This window comes from Ailuropoda melanoleuca, chromosome 16, assembly GCF_002007445.2.
Source record: "Ailuropoda melanoleuca isolate Jingjing chromosome 16, ASM200744v2, whole genome shotgun sequence".
NCBI lineage: Eukaryota > Metazoa > Chordata > Mammalia > Carnivora > Ursidae > Ailuropoda > Ailuropoda melanoleuca.
In genome coordinates this window covers 51035416-51056497 of record NC_048233.1, presented here as the reverse complement: position 1 = coordinate 51056497, position 21082 = coordinate 51035416, and the positions used below count along the sequence as shown (strand labels likewise).

At 38.6% G+C, this 21082-nt stretch overlaps 1 protein-coding gene across 1 annotated transcript in view; it reads left to right on the top strand.

Annotated features, from left to right (window-relative positions):
- Positions 1 to 20650, top strand: part of SAAL1 (serum amyloid A like 1) — a 35256-nt gene extending 14606 nt beyond the window's left edge. Inside the window, exons 3-12 of the mRNA XM_011236685.3 lie at positions 2550 to 2633; positions 5850 to 5929; positions 7571 to 7630; positions 7765 to 7880; positions 8460 to 8640; positions 10563 to 10645; positions 10734 to 10922; positions 14583 to 14776; positions 16830 to 16922; positions 17610 to 20650. Of these exons, the coding sequence (XP_011234987.1) occupies positions 2550 to 2633; positions 5850 to 5929; positions 7571 to 7630; positions 7765 to 7880; positions 8460 to 8640; positions 10563 to 10645; positions 10734 to 10922; positions 14583 to 14776; positions 16830 to 16922; positions 17610 to 17702 (1173 nt within the window). The 3' untranslated portion in view covers positions 17703 to 20650. The remainder of the gene's footprint in view (positions 1 to 2549; positions 2634 to 5849; positions 5930 to 7570; positions 7631 to 7764; positions 7881 to 8459; positions 8641 to 10562; positions 10646 to 10733; positions 10923 to 14582; positions 14777 to 16829; positions 16923 to 17609) is intronic.
- Positions 20651 to 21082: the final 432 nt, after the last annotated feature.

Here is a 21082-nt window from a genome sequence, read left to right as displayed (position 1 = left end):
GTGGGGGATTGGGATAGGCTGGTGATGGGTATTAAGGAGGGCATGTATTGCATGGTGCACTGGGTTATATGCAAACAATGAATCATGGAACACTACATCAAAAACTAATGATGTACTGTATGGTGACTAACATAACATAATGAAAAATTATTATTAAGAAAATGAAATCTTAATATGAAATTGTCAGATAATGAAATAGATAAAACAGAGCTGTTGTTTGAAAAAGATTGTTGGTGGAAGGCAGGGTCATGTTCTTGGTCTCCTTTTCACCTTCTTAGGGTAGCTCTTGAAGCACCTCTAGAGAACTGAGCTGTCCACCGGTCACTGATGTGAAGTCCTTCCAGTATCACAGCCTTATCTCCTACCACTAGTGTTTGAATAGGACCAGAGACTTCAGATGCTTTCTGCATTTTCATACATTCATGCTCTGTTCATGTCCCTGCCTGCAATGGCCTCTAGCCAGCAAAATCTTTCTCATCTTTTACCGCCCAGCCTAAATGTCACCTTCTCTGTGATGCCTCCCCAGACACTCCAAGCGGAATTGATCTCTTCTGCGCTCTCATAAAACATGTTCACTCTGTTGTGTAACACTTACCTAGTTATTCAGCCTTTGTGTCCTCTGATAGATTTAAGTTCCTTCTCTTAAAAGCTTAATGTCACCTCTTCAGAGGTAACTTCTCTGATATAGCTGAAGTAGTCCCCCCACATCTTGGCTTCTAGCACATTCTATCTTGTCTGTTTTCTTTGTAGCACTTAGATCAGTTGTTTGTGGGTTTATTGTTTGTTCATCCCTCTAGAGTAAAAATTCCATGAGACTGGGACCTTATCTAGCTTGTTCACTCTTGTGTCCCCCAGAGCCTCAAACAGTGCCTGTTGGGTTTTACAGTAAATACTTGGTAAAGAGTGAATGAATGAATGCATAAGTAAATGAATGGATAGCTGAGAGGTAGCATGGTGTGCTCGTTAAGAGCATGGCTGTGAGTCAGACTCATCTGGGTTCTGTTCTCTTGGCTTTGTTCTACTGATTGTATAATCTTGGGGAGGTTGCTTAACCTTTTAACTTTTAAAACTTCTGTTTATTAGTGGAATGGGGCTAATAATAATAATAACTACTTTATAGGGATGTTTTGAGAATTAAATAAGATAGTGTGCAAACCACTTCACTGTGTTTGTTATTTACCACTTTCTCAATAAATGTTAATTGCCATTATTCTTATTAGTGATGTCGATATTGTTAGACTACCTAACCCTGTGCGACCCTAGGAGTTATTAACTGTTGTTTAAGTAAGTCAGTCTCTGCATGCCCTAAGAGTTGCCCACATGACAAACAGCACTCTAGACACTTAGAGTAGGGTGCATCTGTTGCTGTGACTTTCAGTTTGGAGTGTATCTTTGAAATACTGTTTTCTTTGATTGTGCGCTTTTAGTATTACAGGATGTCTCTTCTAGTCAGCAGTCATGCAGGTTACCTTGGTTTCAGCGGCTATGAAGGATTATTGCCTCTTTCCTTGGGGTGCCTCCAGGGCCCTTTGAAGAGCATTTTCACTTAAGCCACATAGCTTCTGGTTTTAAGTTAAGCTATCACAAATATAGGCTTCAAGTTTGGTGAAAATCCAAGGGAATAGATCGTCAGAAACTTAATTTTATTTAAATATTGTACAACACAGATCTCCACAGCAAACTGATTTTGGTCTCAGAGCATGCGAGATTGGGTCACATGACCACTCTGGGTTCATTCACCTGTATGGCGTGTCTCTGTAAGGACTGTGGCCTGAGGAAACTCTAGAAAGGAGATATGAAGCTATCACAGTTACACTGTGATTAGAATTATTTTTTGTTGAGAAAGCACAAGTTCTCATTTGGGGCATGACCCAGTAGGGGTTTTAACCTGTTTCCCCCATTGTGTTTTAAGCTCTTAGAAGACAGGAATTATGAGTTTTATGCTTTTTTCCTACCCTGGTGTCTGGCAGGATACCTGGCAACTAGCAAATGTATTTGAATGAGTTAACATTCTTGGTGGCTAGAAAGATCATTAAGGTCAATGCATTCAGGGGCGCCTGGGTGGCACAGCGGTTAAGCGTCTGCCTTCTGCTCAGGGCATGATCCCGGCGTTATGGGATCAAGCCCCACATTAGGCTCCTCTGCTATGAGCCTGCTTCTTCCTCTCCCACTCCCCCTGCTGTGTTCCCTCTCTCGCTGGCTGTCTCTGTCTCTGTCGAATAAATAAATAAAATCTTTAAAAAAAAAAAAAAGGTCAATGCATTCAAGGCAGAAAAAGCAAGATATTCCTGGAATATCACAGTTAGCTTAAATTTGTTTATGGATTTGTTCCATTGCCTTGGGACCAGAAACACAAAGACTCTCTAACATTCCTTTTGTGTAAGGATACAATTCCTAACCTATGGCTATTTTTTTTCCCTTGAGCCTGAAAGGAGGTATATATAGAATAATGTTTTTGGTTTTTTCTTTTTTTTTTTATGATTGTCTGAACTATGGGGTTTAAAGAGGGGTCTTCAGTATCCAAATTAATAATCATTTTTTATTTTCAGGATGTGGCTTTATTTCTTCAAGAATTTAACGCTCCTGACATATTTATGGGAGTATTGGCCAAATCCAAATGTCCTCGATTAAGAGTAAGTATGTACATTTTTAAAGCTTCCTCTTTGGAGCAGTAATAGTAGATAGTGCTAGATAGTCTTTCATTTTTCTCACTGTAATTTTCTTGCTGGCCACAAATCAGTCGGCAGATTTTTATTAAACATTGCCTGGCACTCGATAATGTGCTGTTTAAAGTTATTAGAATGGGTTGGACCAGGGAGATCAGTACTTTCATTTAACCACTGTGGGAAACAGACATAACCAAAGTTAATGTTCCTAATATGTGGTGGAACAGGGAACATTGCCCAGACCTCCCATTTCTGTTGATTGCTCTTTTTTATTCATAAAATCTTCATTCTAAACTCAGCCTGACACTCGGGACTTTCCATAATCTGAATCTAATTCATCTTTTCAGCATGAAATCTATCGTGCAGATGGTGCGTCTGACTTAGCAAGGCCTATCCACTCCTTGTCTCAGTAGCTTACTGTGATGATCGCCATCTCCATGCCTCCCTTCGTACCGCCTCCATCCCTCTCAGGAGGCACACTTGTTATTCCAGGCGTTGCTCTTCTTCTAAGCCTTCCCAAATAAGTAAGCTCTCAGTGGCCATTGCTGATCGTAAACTCCCCAGAAGAGTTATCTGTGCTTCTCATTTAGTCTTTATCTATGCTGTGTGCGGTGGACTATGTTTCTGTGTCAGGTTGGGACGTGCTATGCATATTGTGGGTGATTAGTAAATATTAAGTAATTATACTTACGAATAACTGCTGTTTACTGAGTATTTGGTTTTACTACTCTGTAAGATAGGGATTTATCTCCACTTCATAAATAAATGAGCTAAATCTCTGGTTAATGTGTCCAGGGTCATACAACTGGGAAAGAATAGAGCTGGGGTTTGAGTCTTGCCAGCCTGACTTCAGTATAACCACTGTACTGTATTACCTCTCTTTCTTTGAAATTATGAAATGGAGAGTTCTGTAGTATATTTTTACAAATTGAATACTGAGTTCAAATTTTGTTTGAGACAGTGTTCTGCCTGAATTGGGGCCTGATGATCTGATGAACCGCTTTTTCCTGGGGTCATTATGTTAATAGAAAAAATTGACAGTTGAAATGATTTTCTCCTGGATTTTTCTAACTTAAATACATTGACTCATGATTAGTACTTAAAGAAAACAAGCTTATGTCAGTAATGGCACCTTTCAGGAATTAGTCATGTCATTGTATATGCCTGTGAGCCACAGCCTGTCTGTAGCAGTGATCCTCTGCCTTGGCCACATGTTAGAATGGAACACGGGCTCTCAAACTTTGGCTCACCCCCGAGTTTCTGATCCATGAAATTTGTGGTAGCATCGAGGATTTCTAACAAGTTTCCCAGTGATGCGAGTGCTCTAGACCAGGGCGCACATTTTGAGAAGCTTTGCCCTTGGGACCTTTTAAAAGTCCTGAGTTAGGCTCTACCTAGATCAGTTGAAATGGAATCTCCAAGTGTGAGACTCCACACAGCTTTTACAGTTCTCTCAGCTGTCCGGCCAGCAGCCAAAACGAGAAACGTCTTTGATTGGAAGTTCAGTCATATTCTCCCTTTAATTTGTAAGGAAATATATGTTTCTCTCTGCTGCTTCTCTTCTCCTTTAATCTTTCCCCAGCATCTGACAACCCTCATTTTATTGAAACTTTCTCTTTCTGTAGCTTTGGGTCCACCTCACTCTCCTGGTCTCTGACCTCTTCAGTCACTTCTCTGTCACTTTTATTGGCTTTTTTCTTTCTTCCTACACAGCGTGTGGACTCCTTCTAAGCTGCAGACCGAGGTCCCTCCTCCTCTTTAAATTCATTTCCTTAGCTCATCCGCTCTTTCCACCTTCAAGTTGTGAGTCTGTGTCTGTGGGATCAAAGCTGCACCCTTCCTTTTGATTTCTGGTGCCACATCTTCAATTTTGCTCAGGCATTCTGTACTTGCACGCTGCCTTTTCCAGTCCAGAATTCCATGTATGTCTTGACTCAGTGATGAACACACTGTGTTTGGTAAACAGTAGCCTCCCAGGCCCTGCCCTGGAGATCTGATTCAGTAGCTGTGAGATGGCACTCAGAAATCTGCATTTTTAACATGTTCCCTGCCCAAATGAGTCTTACGTTCCAGCTAGTTTGGAAACTAACTGCCTAACTGAGCTCACTGTGTCCTTTCCTACACTTTCTTTTCCAATTTTCTTGTCAGTGGGACCAATAGCTCCGACTGGAGAAATGAAGAAACTTGAAACCTAGGAGTGAGGTTCAACTGCCTTCTCCCTTTGCCTCCCATCAGATTGTTTTGCTTTCACCTTGAGCCTTTCTCAGCTTCCTCCCATTCCATGCCTGCCTTCACCACCCTCACCTCCGTGTACCTGGATTACTGAGATGCAGTACGGCATAGTTGTTAAATGCCCAGGCTCTGTGGCTCCGCTGTTGCCTAGTCGGAGATCCTGGCAGGTTGCTTAACTGCTCTGTGCTTTAGTTCCCCCTCATCTGAAAAATGGGTATGATAACAGTATCTGCCTCAGAAATTATTATATAAATAATAATACATGGAAAGTGCTTGGAGTAAGTGCCTGGGCCTACATGCTAGGTAAACATCGGCTGTTATTACCAAGGTTATTAACATCCTTTAACATTTTTCACTATCATGCACTATACATTTTGCTGCCGACATAATCGTCCTAAAATAACATTGCAGTATGCTGCCCCCCTTCCTTGATCTTTGGGTGCACGTGACCTCCTAGATTAAATCTAATCTCTTCAACATGGCATTCAGGTCCCTTAATCCTGATGCTTTTTACCTGCTGTATTTATCCCATGCTCTTCACCAATTTTGTGCAACAGCCAGGCTGCTTTCTTAGAGTTTAGTGTATCAGCCATGTGCACTGTTCCCTTTCTGCCTTTGCTGATACTTTGCACTTGTCTGAATGTCTTTCTTCTTGTTTGCATGTCTAAATCCTACTAACCATTTAAGACTGAGTTCATCCATGAGATTTCTTCTTCCATAACTTATGCCTGCCTTTGATATTTCTTTTTCTTGTGTCGTTCATCCCATGTCAAATGCTGTAAACTTGTCAAGATTAGGGTACAGGCAGCGTACTTCTGTATGCTACCTCCTCTCTTCTCTTCTTCCCCCATAATTAACTCAGTGAAAGTTTTTGTTCAAGTAGTTATTTTTGTATGTGTCTTTTATCTTCAAGACATTGTGACCTATGACCTGTGACATTTGATTTGGCAGGAAATCTGTGTGGGAATTTTAGGTAATATGGCCTGTTTCCAGGAGATATGTGTGTCCATCAGCAGTGATAAAAATCTTGGGTAAGTTTTACTATATAAGAATTTTTACAAAATAAATTAATATTTCATATCCCGTAGGAGATACAAGAACATTTTGTGAAATGTAGTACGCCCTTTCTCCTGATGAATAGTCTCTAGGAACTTCATTGTATATTGATGGTAGCTAGGGGCTTTCACAGTTTTCATGGGCATGATTGAGGATTTAGCCCTGTTTTTTTATTGGTAGCAAAAGGACAAACCATTAGTAGGTGGTAAGCCCGATAAGAAAAGACCCAGAGGGGCAAAGCTTGGCGATGGGGCCCCTGACCAGAGTCCCAAATAATTTAGGCTCAGGGAGTCCAAGGGCTCAGAGAGCTAGAGTCTGGAAAAACTAGACTTAGTGACCAGGGTTACCCTGAGAACTCTTGCCTAAGATCAGGGGATAGGGCTGATCGACAGACTAGAAGATACAGGGTTGCCTCTGTGATTCAGAGGCTTTCATATTTTCGCTTGGAGGCTAGTTCTGTTTTACATGTGGGAAAATTTTAGGCAGAGGGTTTTTTAGTGGTGGAGACCCTAGTGGTGACTTTAAGAGATCTGAGAACCCCCTGGAATTACATGCTAAATTTTGTGAATGTATTCATTTTCTAGCCAAGAGAGTTCATGGCTGTTAATCAGAATTTCAAAGAAATTTGTGCCCACAATAAATTAAGAAAAGTGTTCTGAGTGGTTGTCAGCTAGGACTGTGAGGGTTTATCACAGGATTTAAGTATCTGGGTCTCTAAAATAAAGGTAATTACCTCTTCTATGTGTGGAGTGACTTTAAGCTCCTAGTTTAAGGTCTTTTTTCCTCAGTAATTTAACAGTCATTCATGGAGTAAATGACCCAGGGTTATATTTGGTCTCTAGTCGTCCCTATCAAAAATCTAAGAATGAGTCATGTTAAAATTAATATGGAATAATTTACATTGGTGATGAGATATAAATTTGTCCAGCCACTTTAGAGAAGTTAGGCTTTATTTTGTTAAACTGGAAGATGGGCAATGCAGATGCTGTGATCAAACGATCCCACTCATATGTATGTGGTAAGATAAACCGTGCACACGTATATCAGCCAAAAAGTATTAGAGGAGCATTGCTTGAAATGGCCCCAGTTAGAATCAACCCACATATCCGTCAAGAGTAGGCTGGAAAAATAAATTGTTTTATGTTTATATGATGGAATGTTCTGTAGCAATGAATCAAACAGCGATCACTATGGGAAAACATGGGTAGATCTTTAAGACCTGGTATTGAGCAAAAGAACTAAGACGCAAAAGAATATATACAGTATAATTTTTACACATAAAATTCAAAGCCAAAATATATGGAATAATAAAACTATAGAGTAAACAAAGAAATAATTGCTGGAGAAGTCCAGATAGTAGGCATTTCTAGGTGGGAAAGAGAATTGTGATTTGGAAGGGACACACAAAGGCTACGGAGATATAGCACTGTTCTGTTTTTCTGTAAATATGTGTTTGCTTGATAATTATTCATTAAGTGTAAATTTATATCTATAGGCTTTCTTGTATATATACTATATTTCACAATGAAATGTTGAAAAAATTAAGCGAAAACTCTGCCTACATGTTTGAAATGAGAGAAGTGATGTGTATTGGGTTAACTTTTTTGTTTTTACAGACAGGTGTTGTTGCACTGTTTGTATGACTCAGACCCTCCTACTCTTCTGGAAACAAGCCGGTATGCTTTCTCCTTCCTGTGGATTCCATATATTCACTCATGCAGGAATCTAGGACAGGAGAGTTAATTCTTCATTCTTGAATTTCCTGCACTGTTTTTCAAACATAGATACTAAGCTCATGTTTGTCTTGTAGGTTGTTGCTTACTTGTCTTTCCCAGACAGAGGTGGCCAGTGTCTGGGTTGAAAGAATCCGGGAATATCCAGCTATTTATGATAGCATTTGTTTCATTATGTCAAGTTCAACAAATGGTAAGTCACCACGTAATCTAGGAAAAATTTTTGGTTATATATAATTGTTAGGAAACCATGTAACTATTTCTGGAGGTTGCTTTAAAAAAGCGTTAAGGGGCGCCTGGGTGGCTCGGTTGTTAAGCATCTGCCTTTGTCTTAGGTCATGATCCCAGGGTCCTGGGATCGAGCCCTGAATCAGGCTCTCCGCTCAGCGGGAAGCCTGCTTCTCCCTCCCCCTCCCCCTCCCCCCTGCTGGTGTTCCCTCTCTCTCTGTGTCTCTCTCTGTCAAATAAATAAATAAAATCTTTAAAAAAATAAAAAATAAATAAAAATAAAAACCAGCGTTAAGTCTAAGGTAAGAAATATTTTGATTCAAGAAACAAAATTTCTTGTTAAGCTGCCAGGATACCTACAAGTCCTCATTTAAAAATGAAGGAAGACAAGCAAATTTAAACGAGGAAGGTGAATAAATTGCCCTCTGAATAAGTAATGCTTTGGCAAGATTTGGCTTTCTTGGGATACCTTTAGGAATTTTGATTAACCTTACTGCTCTTAAAATGTTGTTTCTCATTTCAATATCTGTTTTATTGTCTGCAGTTGACTTGCTGGTCAAGGTGGGGGAGGTTGTGGACAAGCTTTTTGATCTGGATGAGAAGCTAATGTTGGAATGGATTAGACGTGGGGCTGTTCAGCCTCTGGACCCACCCCAGGAAGATTCTGAAGAGCAGCCCGCGTTTAAGATTGTGCCCTGTGTACTCGAAGCTGCCAAACAAGTGCGGTAAGTGAGCTCTTCTGTGCAGAATATTCTGGGAAAATCCAATTGCTAGAAATATACTTAGATGTAAGTTTTAGTTTCTTTTCAACAGGATGAATAACATCCCGTCAAATCTTTGTCAAGTCAGATTCACTGCTAATATTTGTGATGACAGTGCCTCTGCTCTTTTCAAAGTCATAACGGTTACAAGTACCTATTCTAATATTACTCAGCGATAGGCTACTTTCCAGCATTAATTATGGTTATGATCTTAAAATTTTCTGCAATTTTGTGCGTGTAATTTAAGTCAAATAGAAAAGATTTTCTTGTGTTTTGTTTTCCATCAAACATTTAACAACTTTTTCGGTTAACGTCAGACATCATTTGTTTTCTTGCTTCTCATGTATATATGTCAGTCTTGGATAAGTGACTGAGTTTTGGGCTCTCATGTCTTGCCAAGAGTGATTACTAGGTGTTGTAGATCATTGAAACTTTCTTGCTAGTCACTAGAAAATTAACTTGTGAATTGATCTGCTTAATGATTAATTGTTTACTCTTCATGCTTAATAACCCATTGTAAGGTCTGTGAATTCTATGTCCTTTATCCAAGTGAGGATTAATCTCCTCCTCTTCCTCCAAACTGCTTCTTCACTGTTTGAATGAATGATGCAGTCACTGTCCCATTCGGATGATGTGGAAGTCATTACTGACTTTTCCTCCCCATCCTGCTCTTTTTCCATGGCCAGTCAACCTCCCAAAACTCGTTCCTGACTTTTCCTGGGATCCCATTCATGCCATCACCTCACCACTTTCTCTCACCTAGACAACTGCGGCACTTTCTCACCCGAGTTCCCTACGTCAAGGCTGCTCCTTCCAAGCCTGGGCTGTAGAGCCTTCTTTCCAAAGCACATGCTATCATCTCACGTTCATGCTTCAGACTCTTCCATGGCCTTCCTTAGGACGAGGTCCAGATTTTTTTTAAAGCATGGCTTACAAGGATCTAGTGCTTCTCCATCCTTATTACTTGTGCTATGTGTTTCAACCATGTGAAATTTCTTTCATCATTGAAACCAAGCTCTTTTGCCTTCAAGCCTTTGCGTACCATGTCTCTTTCACCTCAAACACTTTTCCTGCGGGTCTGTGCATAAACATCAATTGTCTTAAGATACCTTCCCTGACTCTCCAGACTTCATTTAAGTCTGCTTGCCGTGTGGTCCTCTAGCACCTTGGACTTCTTTTAGTGTTACATTCATATCACTTTATCATAATTGCCCTTTAATTCTCTTCTTTCCTTTACACTGTAAACTTCATGAACATAGAAACAGTGCTTTACACATCTCTGTTTTCCCAGCCACTAACATAGTGCCTGAAAATAGTAGGTACTGAAGTATTTGCTGAACCATCTTTTTTATCGTTCACTTTTTTTTTTTTACTTAACTGTTTGAAGAACTAAGATTGTGAGTTTCTAGAAATCAAGCTGTTGATCACAAAAATTAGGCTTTACGTGGTTTTAGTATTCTCAGCTAGGGAGCTAGGGGAGTTGCGAAGTTTTGATAACGTTTTTACTGTCAGTGCTAGTGGCAGTGGGCCTTTCATTCATTATATAAATGTTTTAGTCATTTTTCATCCCAATTATTCAAGTGTGCCAGAATGAGGAAGTATCACCTAGAAGGTTCCTGCATTGTTGCTTTTGTGGGACAGGGCCAAGAAAACACTTTGACTTCTTGTTCTTGTGTATTGATTATATTCCATATTATTTCTTTGTTTTTTGACTGTTTTCCCCATTAAAATGTAAGCTCTGGTGAGCCCCGGCTTTGTCGTGTTCCCTGATTTATCCTCAGCCCCTGGGGCAGTGACTAGTACAGAGTGATAAGTATTTGTTGAATGAGTGAATGATTGCCATCCCATAGAGTTGTTGATTCAGTGTTTTTGCTTTTTGTATATAGTTCCGAAAATCCAGAAGGGCTCGATGTTTACATGCATATCTTACAGCTGCTCACCACAGTGGACGATGGAATTCAAGCAATTGGTAAGGTGTTTTATAGGGAAGCACTGGAGTTACTCACTGAATTGTTTTCTGTTTTTATATTACTATTTGCTTTATCATTTTTATGAAGTACAGTGTCCTGATACTGGAAAAGACACTTGGAATTTACTTTTTGACCTGGTCTGCCATGAATTTTGCCAGTCTGATGATCCACCCATCATACTCCAAGAACAGAAAACAGTGCTAGCTTCTGTTTATTCAGTCTTGTCTGCCATCTATGTGTCACGGGCTGAACAGGAGTATCTAAAGATAGAAGAAGGCAAGTACCATTTTAGTTCACTAAGGTAAATTCTACTCTAGTCTGTCAGATTTTAAAGCTCAGGCTTGTGATTATTGTTCTTGTGGTTGGTTGGTTTCTTGGTTTCTTTCTTAGTGCTTTTATTCCCCTGATTACAAAACTGTTGCATGCTTAATACAAAAAATTGGCAAAATTTATAAAAGGAAGCAGAGCACTTATAATCCCACTATCCGAGATAATTACTATATACTCATATGCATGTATATTTTTATGTCTTGCTTTTAGGCAACTTTTCTCATTTAGAAGTATAATATGAATGTTTACCTATGTAAACAATTTTTTTTTTATGACTACTGTTAGATCCAGGATCCATCTAGAATTTATTCAGGTGTTACATGTGAGTATGGTTTCAGCTTTTTTCCAGATGGCTCCTCAGTTGTCTTAGCATCTTTTAGTGAATAACCAGTTTATCCACAGTGATTTGAAATTTTATCATTTACTATGTTCTGAGTTTCCCTATATATTTTATTTTATTCCTTTCTGTTGCTCTACTCATGTATCAGTAGCCATAGTTTTTAAATGTTCTAATGTTGAGTAAGGGTAGTCCCCTTTCATCCTCATTTTTCAGAATGGTTTTGACCATTATTCTTGTTTAATACTGAATTTGATTAACAAGTTACGAAAACAAAAATCTTCTGATATTTTTATTGGGATCACATTAAATTTATAGTGTCCAAGAACATGTTACACTTTTCCATTTGTTCAAGTCTTATTTTATGTTCTCAGTAACGTTGTATGATTTTCTTCATATAGATCTTGCATATCTCTTAGACTTATTCATAGTTATTTTATCTTTTGGGTTGCTATTATCTGTGACATCTTTTTTTCCATTAATTATCGCTGTTGGAATGTATGAAGGTTATTAATTTCTCTATATTAATTTTGCATCCAGTAGTAACCTTACTGAATTCTCTTACTATTTTTAATAGTTGTTTCTGTGATAATCTTGGGTTTTATCTGATACTGCTTTGGATTTAAGTTAGATATGTTTTATCATTTTTCTGCCTCTGATTTCTTGCTCTTATTTAGTGGGTTACCTTGTGCCTCTGGTGGTAGAAAACATATTTTAACTTGTTCCTGACTTTATTGGAAATGGTTCTAGTGTTTCACCATTAGTCATGATACTACTATTTACGTTTTACCATTTAAGGAGAAATTAATCTATTCCTATTTTATTAAGAGTTTTTTTTTTAAACATTTTATTTATTTGACAGAGAGAGATAACAGTGAGAGAGGGAACACAAGCAGGCAGAGTGGGAGAGGGAGAAGCAGGCTTCCTGCTGAGCAGGGAGCCTGATGCAGGGCTCCATCCCAGGACTCTGGGATCACGCCCTGAGCCGAAGGCAGGTGCCTAATGACTGAGCCACCCAGGCACCCCTTGAATTTTTCTTTTAACATTTTCCTTGAGTTCTGCCAGCTCAGGTTTCCCCGCTTGATGTCATTCATTTCTTAGTCTGAGCTCTTCTATGTCTGCTCGGTGCTTGATAACATGTTGTTAAAACTTACAGCTAAGTATGATCTTAATATACATAAGCTTCATGTCAGCTTCTTTTGGTGAGTACTCTTCATCTTTCTTTTTTTTTCCTTGTTCCTTTTCTTTTTTCTTTTAAGTGTCTTTGTGTTTCTCCTATGCTAGTTTCCTTTTGCTGACTCACCTTTGAATGACTTGAGTTTTTCCTGGACTAGCCGTTTGCAGGAAGTTCACATAGGAGAGCAGCTAAGGCTGTCTTCTAGGCTAACAGGAGTTGGGTCCATGAGTCTTCCAGCTCTTTTTACCTTGTGACAGATGACTATGGTGAAGTCTTGCCTTTCCCCTTGCCATTTGCTTCCTGCAAATATAGCCTGTCTCTGGGATTACTCATTTACCCCCTCTTCCTCTGTTTCTTAGAACCCCCAGGGGAGTTCCAGCTGCTATCTTGCACATTCCATTGCTGCTCTTGCAAACAAGGGATTCTGGATTTGCACCACAGAGTATGTGCTTTACCTTAAAGAAACGGACTTTTCTGACCCTTTCTCAGACGTGCAACCTCGGGCATCCTTTCGTCACTTCCTCCTGCATCTTCTGCTTGATTGACACCACTTTGACGCCATTTCCACTTGCCTTGTGTTTGAGGTTTCTGCTGTCTCCTAATTTGATCTAAACTGGCATCTGTTTTTTTGTTGCTTATATTCTTTTTTTTTTTGGTAGTGATTTTCGAAAGGAAGAGGAAATGCTGACTTTGAGCCCCGATGCTCTTTCTAACCTCCTTGTATATATGTGGTTTCTGTTGAAAATATGAGTTTTTATTTGCAATATTAGGAACACATCTTTCTAGATGTTATGGGACTGGATGGTTTTTTTTTTTAATCTCCCCCACCCCTCAATTCCCTGAAACTTTATGTGTGATTTTTATGATTGGAGGAGAAAGCGTAAAGATGGTCTTTGAACTCGAAGCCATGAAATAGCCCTCACCCACTCATCCTGCCCTAAGTCTTGAATAAGGGCTTTGCAGAGTTAGGGGCTGGGGATGGGAAAGAGAGAAGAATGGTATAGTGTAGATTGATGTGACCTACAGGGACATCATGGAGTAAAGAACCGAGTGTTAGAGTCAAGACTTAGTGACAACACAAGGAAGAGAGTGGGAATAAATCCAAGGGAAATATAGCAAAGCAGTACTGCAGGCTGAATGCTCTGAAGAGGTGACATTGAGTTGAGAAATAAGGGATATGATTTCCCTACTTTTTGATTTCCTTAATTTTTTAAAAATGTCATTTTCATGTACTACAAATGCCCTAAATCTGGAAGTGAGGTTAGATTGTTTAAAATCAATATACTGGATTCAATGCTATAGAAAATCTTGTTTCCTGGATTTGTAATTGTGATGCAGACATGGTAGGGTTAGAATCAGTGGTTGAATCAAAGTGAGACACCCTTCAACATGTTCAGGTTATAAAATATATTTTGAGTCTGAGCTTTAGTTTTATGTTCAGTTTTTATTACAGCCTACTTAAAATGATTATTCAGTCTTTTAAGAAATCATACTGTTTTTGAAATTTAACTTAAAGAAATATGTAATTTAAAAGCTTTGTTTAAGATGTTGATGATAATGTTTAAAATTCAAATTCTTTCTCACTGTGGCCTCTAAGGCACTGGGTGATAGGACTCTGGCCCAGCTGTCTAAACTTGTCTTGGGCCCTCCTTCCCCCTTGCTTCAGTGGCCTTTTTGGTCCTCAGACCGTTTCCTCTTTGAGGCTTTTTGCATTTATTGTTCTGTCTGCCTGAAACGTTTTCCTGGGCTCTTTGCATTGATGCTTCTCCTGTAGTTCTCATCTCAGAGAGCTTCCCCTGCCGGCTGCTTTATTATACTCCCCTTTACTTTCCTTTGTAGATAGAACTCACTCAGAGCTGAGATGATCTGTTTTACTCATTAGTTTATTTGAGAGTATGAAAATGTGAGCCTCTCGAAGGCTGAGGCCTCAGTGATCTTGTTTGCCGTCATATCTGTGGTGTCTAAAGTAAACTGTCCAGCCACTAGTAAGTTGTTCAGTACTTTTGAATGAATGAATGAGTCAGTCAACAAAAGGAGGAAAGACCAAATTTAACTGGCTAATTCTGTGTTTCTCGATCTGTTTGTACACTAGATCTTCCTCTAATTGACAGCCTGATTCGTGTCTTACAAAACATGGAACACTGTCAGAAGAAACCAGAGAACTCGGCAGATTCTAATGCAGAAGAAATAAAAAAGTCTGACTTAACCCAAGATGATTTCCACTTGAAAATTTTAAAGGATATTTCATGTGAATTTCTTTCTAATATTTTTCAGGTTTTAACAAAGGTAGGAAAGAAGTATTGATGGTTTCTTCAGCAAAAGAAAGTATGGATTGCTTAATGCTCCAAAATTTATTATCACTGTATTATTATTTTTTTAATATTAAAGTAGTGTAACGGGGCATCTGGATGGTTCAGTCAGTTAAGTGTCTGCCTTCGGCTCAGGTCATGATCCTGGGGTCCTGGGATCGAGCCCCACATCGGGCTCCCTGCTCAGTGGGGGTCTCCTCCCTCCTGCTGCTCCCCCTGCTTGTGCTTTCTTGCTTGCTATTTCTCAAATAAATAAATAAAATCTTTAAAATAAATAAATAAAATAATATAACTATGTTACATAATGTGGGGAAAATAGAGAAAGAAAAAAGTTATCACTGTAACTTTGTAATCTTAACGTAGCAACTGATATGGTTTCGTACGTTTATATATGTGTTTTTCACATACTTAAAATCCAGTATATAGAATGTTATAGACTGCTCTTTTCACTAAACATTATGTCATGAGCCCTTTTCCAGACTCTAAATTTACTGAAAGGCATTTCACTGAGAGCCAGTTTGTTTAACACCCAATTTGTCAAAAAAATCAGTTTTCATAATTTACTGCAGACTTGTGTTAGGGGAAATTCTCCCTGAATATGCTCAGGATTGTTAGCATATTCTTTCTTTGAGCATACTTTCTATCCATATATTTTAGAAAAAAATATAACTATGAAGACTATATGCACATTGATTACATTTTTTTAAGGAGAAGATTTCTTAAAAGAGGTTTCAGTTATTCTGGTAATTTGTTTTTTTGGTCAACTATTCTGCTTTTCTAGATAGGGGTTGTTACTTGAGCTTAGATTTTTGGAAGTTAGGTTACTGGGCTTGGCATTGTACAAGTGAAGATGGCGGAGGCTTGATGGCTGCATATTGCCCAGATGTGTTAATGTGAAAATGTTGGCTTTACAGGAGTCTTACTATCGGGTATTACAATTTTTATATCAAGTCAAGTTTAGTAGGTGAGAAATTGTGCCTTATTTTGATTTGTATTTTTTTTTAGTGAGGTTGAACATCTTTCCATATATTTTTTTTTTCTTTTAGATTTTATTTATTTATTTGATAGAGCTCGAGCTGGGTTTGGTGGGAGAAGGGCAGAGAGAGAGAGAGAGAGAGAGAGAAGCAGACTTCCTGCTGAGCAGGAAGCCCAATATAGGGCTCAATCCCAGGACCCTGGGATCATGACCTGGACCAAAGGCAGATGCTTAACCCACTGAGCCACCTGGGCACCCCCATATATTTGTATATTATTTGTGTTTCCTGCTTTATAAATTTATCTATTTTGATTATTTACACGAATTCTTTGGGCAATAATTATCTTTTGCATATTCATTCCCATTGTTTGCTGTCACCTTTGTGTGTGCTTTTTGTTTTTGGAGGGATGTTTATTTTTAAGTGGCAGGCATATAGAAGGAAGGTGGACTGAGAATAAATCATGAAAATTCTTATGTACTTTACCTAATGGAGTATGGATTTAATCTTGAGGACTGGGGAGCTACTGAAGGTTTTTGTTTTAAGGATCAAGTGAGATGATCTGTTTAGAAAGATTACTCTAAAAGCAAAAGAGAGGATTAGAGAGCGTTGAGGCTGGAGGCCTGCAGACCAACAACAGGCTCTTGTGGGTGTAATCTTCAAGAGTAATTTGAAAAATGATGAGACCCCAAACAGTGGAAGGGTGGATGGAGGATGGAAAGAAGAGGTGGGATGAGAGAGACTTAGTAGAGTAGAATTAAACTCTTAGGAGGAGGGGTCAGCAGCAGCAGAGGAGGAGGAAGAATCTTGGCCATATCTCAGGTTACTGCTTTGTGTAGCCATGCGGGTGGGTGGTAGTGCCTTTCCCTAAAATAAGGACTACAGTGGAACAGTGTTTGCGTTACATAAGGAGGAATGGTGCTGGGCTCAGTTAGAGACATTTGAAATGCCTGTAGGATCAGTAGGGAATTACATATACTGATTTGTATTTATTAATCAGATTAAGCTTCAGAAATTTTCCTTTTTTGGCATTAAATCTTTGTTTGCTTGTTTTAGGAGACTGTGGCTCAGGGACTAAAGGAGGGCCAGTTAAGCAAACAGAAGTGTTCCTGTGCATTTCAAAACCTTCTTCCTTTTTATAGTCCAGTGGTGAGTATGAGTAAATATATAGGTGGCTGAGTTTTAGGGGATTACTGTATGTTTTTATGTAAGTGCTTGATCTCTGAGGCCATTGTCAAAAAAGATTGTGCGTATAATTCGCATGACTTAGTGCCTTCCTCAGATAGAAGACTGCGGGGTAATTCACGGGACTAGCCTGTATAGTGATTCTAATTTTAAGACAAAGGAGTCAACACTGAATTTATTTGACCTCTTACTGTTAGAAAGTAAATAGTATATATATTAAGCAAAGATAAGAATCTTGGGTAGGAATGATCACTAGGTTTTTATGGTTCTTCAGATTCCATCACATTTGCTACCATTACAGGCAATTTTAAAATAGGAGCTTTTTTAGGAAAATAAGTATGGAATGTGGGAGTGAGAGGCCATGTCAGCAAGGAGGAGGGTAATAAAACTCAGTAATGGACACTAAAGGGAAAGCAGTGGGAGTATAAATAGCAGTTCAAGATAAAACTAAACGGTAAGGGCTGGTCACTTCGATGTTTCAGAGGACTACCTGGGAATGACTATTATTGTCATCTGGGTATCTGTTAACATTTCTTTTCCTTTGGACTGTTTAGAAACCATAGGTAGAACATTTTTGTGGTCAAAAACCGGTATCTTAAAACCACCTTTTCTTCTACTTATATTTATTTGGTTCTTTTGTTTGACTCACAGATAGAAGACTTTCTCAAAATTCTACATGAAGTTGATAAAACTCTTGCTGATGACCTGGAGGAAAGCTTCCCAAGTTTGAAGGTTCAGACTTAAACACTGAATTGGAGTTTCCTCTGCCCAATAAATGAACTTTACTTTCTTCATTGACAGTTGAAATTGACATATAGGAGATGTTAGGTAAAGCCTATTGGACCCTCATTGTCTGGTATTACACCCATGCCCTTCTCCCTTTTGTTTGGCATTGGAATCTCGAGTTTCCTCTGCTGTCAAATCCTGCCCCCCCCCTTTTGTATTAGTTGTCCTCTTTAGGTAAAGAAAACAAAAATAGAGGCTTATCATTGATGTTCTTTTTAGGTTGAGGACTTAGTAAGGATTTTCTTCATACTCTTACTTTGATTTTTATGTGAGAATTTTGTATTTGTCTCCACTGCAAGTACATTCAGCTGCACTAATAGAAAACCCTACTCGAAGACTTAATCTGATAGCTTTAATGTATCTAATGCAATAAGAAATCCAGAGGTAGGCAGTCTAGACCTGATTTGTTGACTCAGGGACCTGATTCCTTTTACCTCTCCATGTGGTCTGTGTTTAGTCCTTTGTGTTTGTATTTATTGTCTTGTGGTTAAGGGGGCTATAACATTTCTGAACCTTCTGTCCACATTCAGGAAGGAAAAAGGAGAAAGAGGTAAAGAAAGGGGCTTTGTCCTAGGAAGTCTTTACCTTCATATTTGTAAGGGACAGCCCTCCCTGCCCAGGACCGTGTTGATGGCCATCCCTAACTGCAGCTATTATAGATCAAGTCTTTTTTTTTTTCTTTCTAGGGTCTGTAAGAGAGAAAGGCATGAAGAGAAGGGAGTTGTGAAAGGCTTTTTGATAGTCGATCTGTGATGTTTGCTACAGTATACAAGCACAGCTTAGCCTTTTGTGATTATTAATTGTGTCGATTGTATGCCAGATTGTCAATGACAACTCAAAAGCAGTTTTTAGTTTAGCTTTGTTACAGTTCAGTTTTTTTTTCAATGTTATACGTATGAAGATAGGAATGTAACATTTTGATGAAAGTGCATTATCAAAAATGTCTGTTTTCAGGATAATTCCTGTGGTTGACTTTCAGAAAATAACTTGCTTGAGTGAATTCAGATTTTTTAAAATTAAGATGAAGGGAATTTAAGAACTTTGGACTGTATGCAAACTGTGCTATACGTGATTTCCCTCACATTTACTTTTATTCTGTATAGTGCTTCAGAATGAGATCTGTGCACAGTCAGCCAGGTATTCTTAGGAAAGCATTCAGTTTCCATTATTTAGTTGCTGAAAGTAGAGTTTTTAGTAGGTTTTAAGAAAATATCAGTTGTGAATAACAAAGCTAGCTTTTTACCAGTCTTCAGGTAGTTTTCTGGATAACTTACGCTGATGTGACTATTAATCTAGTTTTTCTTGTGGGATGAGGTGAGCTTCGGATCCTTTCACTTTGCTGTCTTCCCAGCCTCCTCCTTTGCTTAAAAAGCAAAGCCAGCTTTTTAAACCCCTCTTTTGGTATTTAGCCCCTTCTCAATTTATTGCAGAATCTTTCTAGCTTTAAAGCATTGGTCTTGTCTCACATTTTGTATTTTTTCCTCAAGTGGCTTTTGCTGATAAAACATAGGATGTAGCATTACTGAGAAGAGATACGTAATTTCCAGTTTGGAGGTAGTTTTACTGTTGAAAATGTTCCTGCTGAAAAGAATTGAACTATAAAGTTAAAATCTTACTGTTAACTCTGATTAGTAGGTTTACGCTATGTGTTTCACGTCTTCCGTGCTGACGTTATCCTAGCCTGAATGTGACTGTATTTAACATGAGCTCTCAAAGGCACTGATGAAGTCACTCCTGCCTGTGTAAGCCAACTGATGTGAGTTGGCTCCTTGGTGAGTTACAGACAGAGACTACACCAGGTGGAGCTGTCACACAAAGTAATCTTTCTTCGCAACAAATGAGGAGATCATGGGGAATAACTTCCAAAGCTGTGATCCCTGAGCAGGGGTAAGGGAGCTCTTTTTATTTAGGATTTGAGATGAATATTCAGAAGGAGACCTTTATCATTGCAAGCAGAGGCGGGTATAAGGTCATACATGCATACTTAGAAAATATGCCTATACGTGCATCGGGTGTTATGTTAGGAAGCTTGTGCTCCTTCTGGAGCAGAGAGCTTAACATTATGATGAGGCAGAGGTAACTATCGGACACTTTCGCCCATCTGCACGGGTGTTGGCTTGGTGGTTGAGCCCAAACTGGTCAAGGCTGGCTGGAGCTCATTTCTCCTCCTGTTGTTGTTTCTAAAAGATAAAATTACCAGTTCCTGTAGGGTGAGCTCAGTGGATCTGCCAGTGACACCTGCTAGCCAATGCTAAGAATTCCATTTTATCTCTTGAAGTTTAAGGTGAAAGGTACAAATAACCCCATAAGAGTAATACTCCCAAGTTATTAGTCATGTTTACTTCAGTGCATATGAATTTCACATTTTGTTTTAGAAAGAGCACATTTTAAAAGGGAAGTAGAAGGCTCCCGGGTGTCTGAGGGAAAGAGTGCCACTCAAAGTGGGTAAGTTGCCAAGGGAGAAAAAGGATATACCCGGGAAGGCTAGGGATGTCCAGGTTATTTTTCTGTTTCCCATTTCTGCCTTGGACCTGCCCTGTTACTTGTTACTAATTGCTCTTGCAACATTATGAGGTAGTGTATATTTTCATATTTTCATGTTTGAAAACTTCCTAAATCTATAAATTATAATAGCTTTTTAAAGAAATAAAACATGAGCAATGCTAAGTCTTTTTAAATGCTATACAGTCTGATGAATTCACCCCCAAAATTTAGGGCTTGCATTAATTACAGTGATATTTTGAAATGGTGCTTTTTCCAGGATCCTAAATATGAAATTTGGAATTATATGTACAAATGAAATTGCAACTTTTCTTATACTTCATTGCAGAGGAGGAGAAATGTACAACATGAACTTGTTAAATGTGTTGTTCTATTTCTAATTAAATTTGAGTTTGATTTTTGAAGTCTCTAAACCACTTAAGACCGAACACGTAAGACATTTTCCTATCCCTCCCCCACTGGTCTGCATAGTGGGACAGATAGAAGAAGTCATGCAGCCTGTAGCAGATTTGATCATTGTTCCCAAGTCTTTACCTCTGTACCCATTCTCATGCCATGGCTTCTCAGTGGATAGAGTAAACTTCTCTGCTTTGGCCAATAGAATGTTTTTTTTCACTTGCTTATATATTTAACTACATATTAAATATGTAATTATTTATGCTAAATAAGAAAAGGAAGATAATTGGTATATATGGGAATATATTTCAATTATATAAATAAATATATAAATATATATAATATATAAATATATAAATAATACATATTATATATATACGTGTGTGTGTGTATATATATATGTATATATATATATATATATATGGGGAAAAAACCCCACC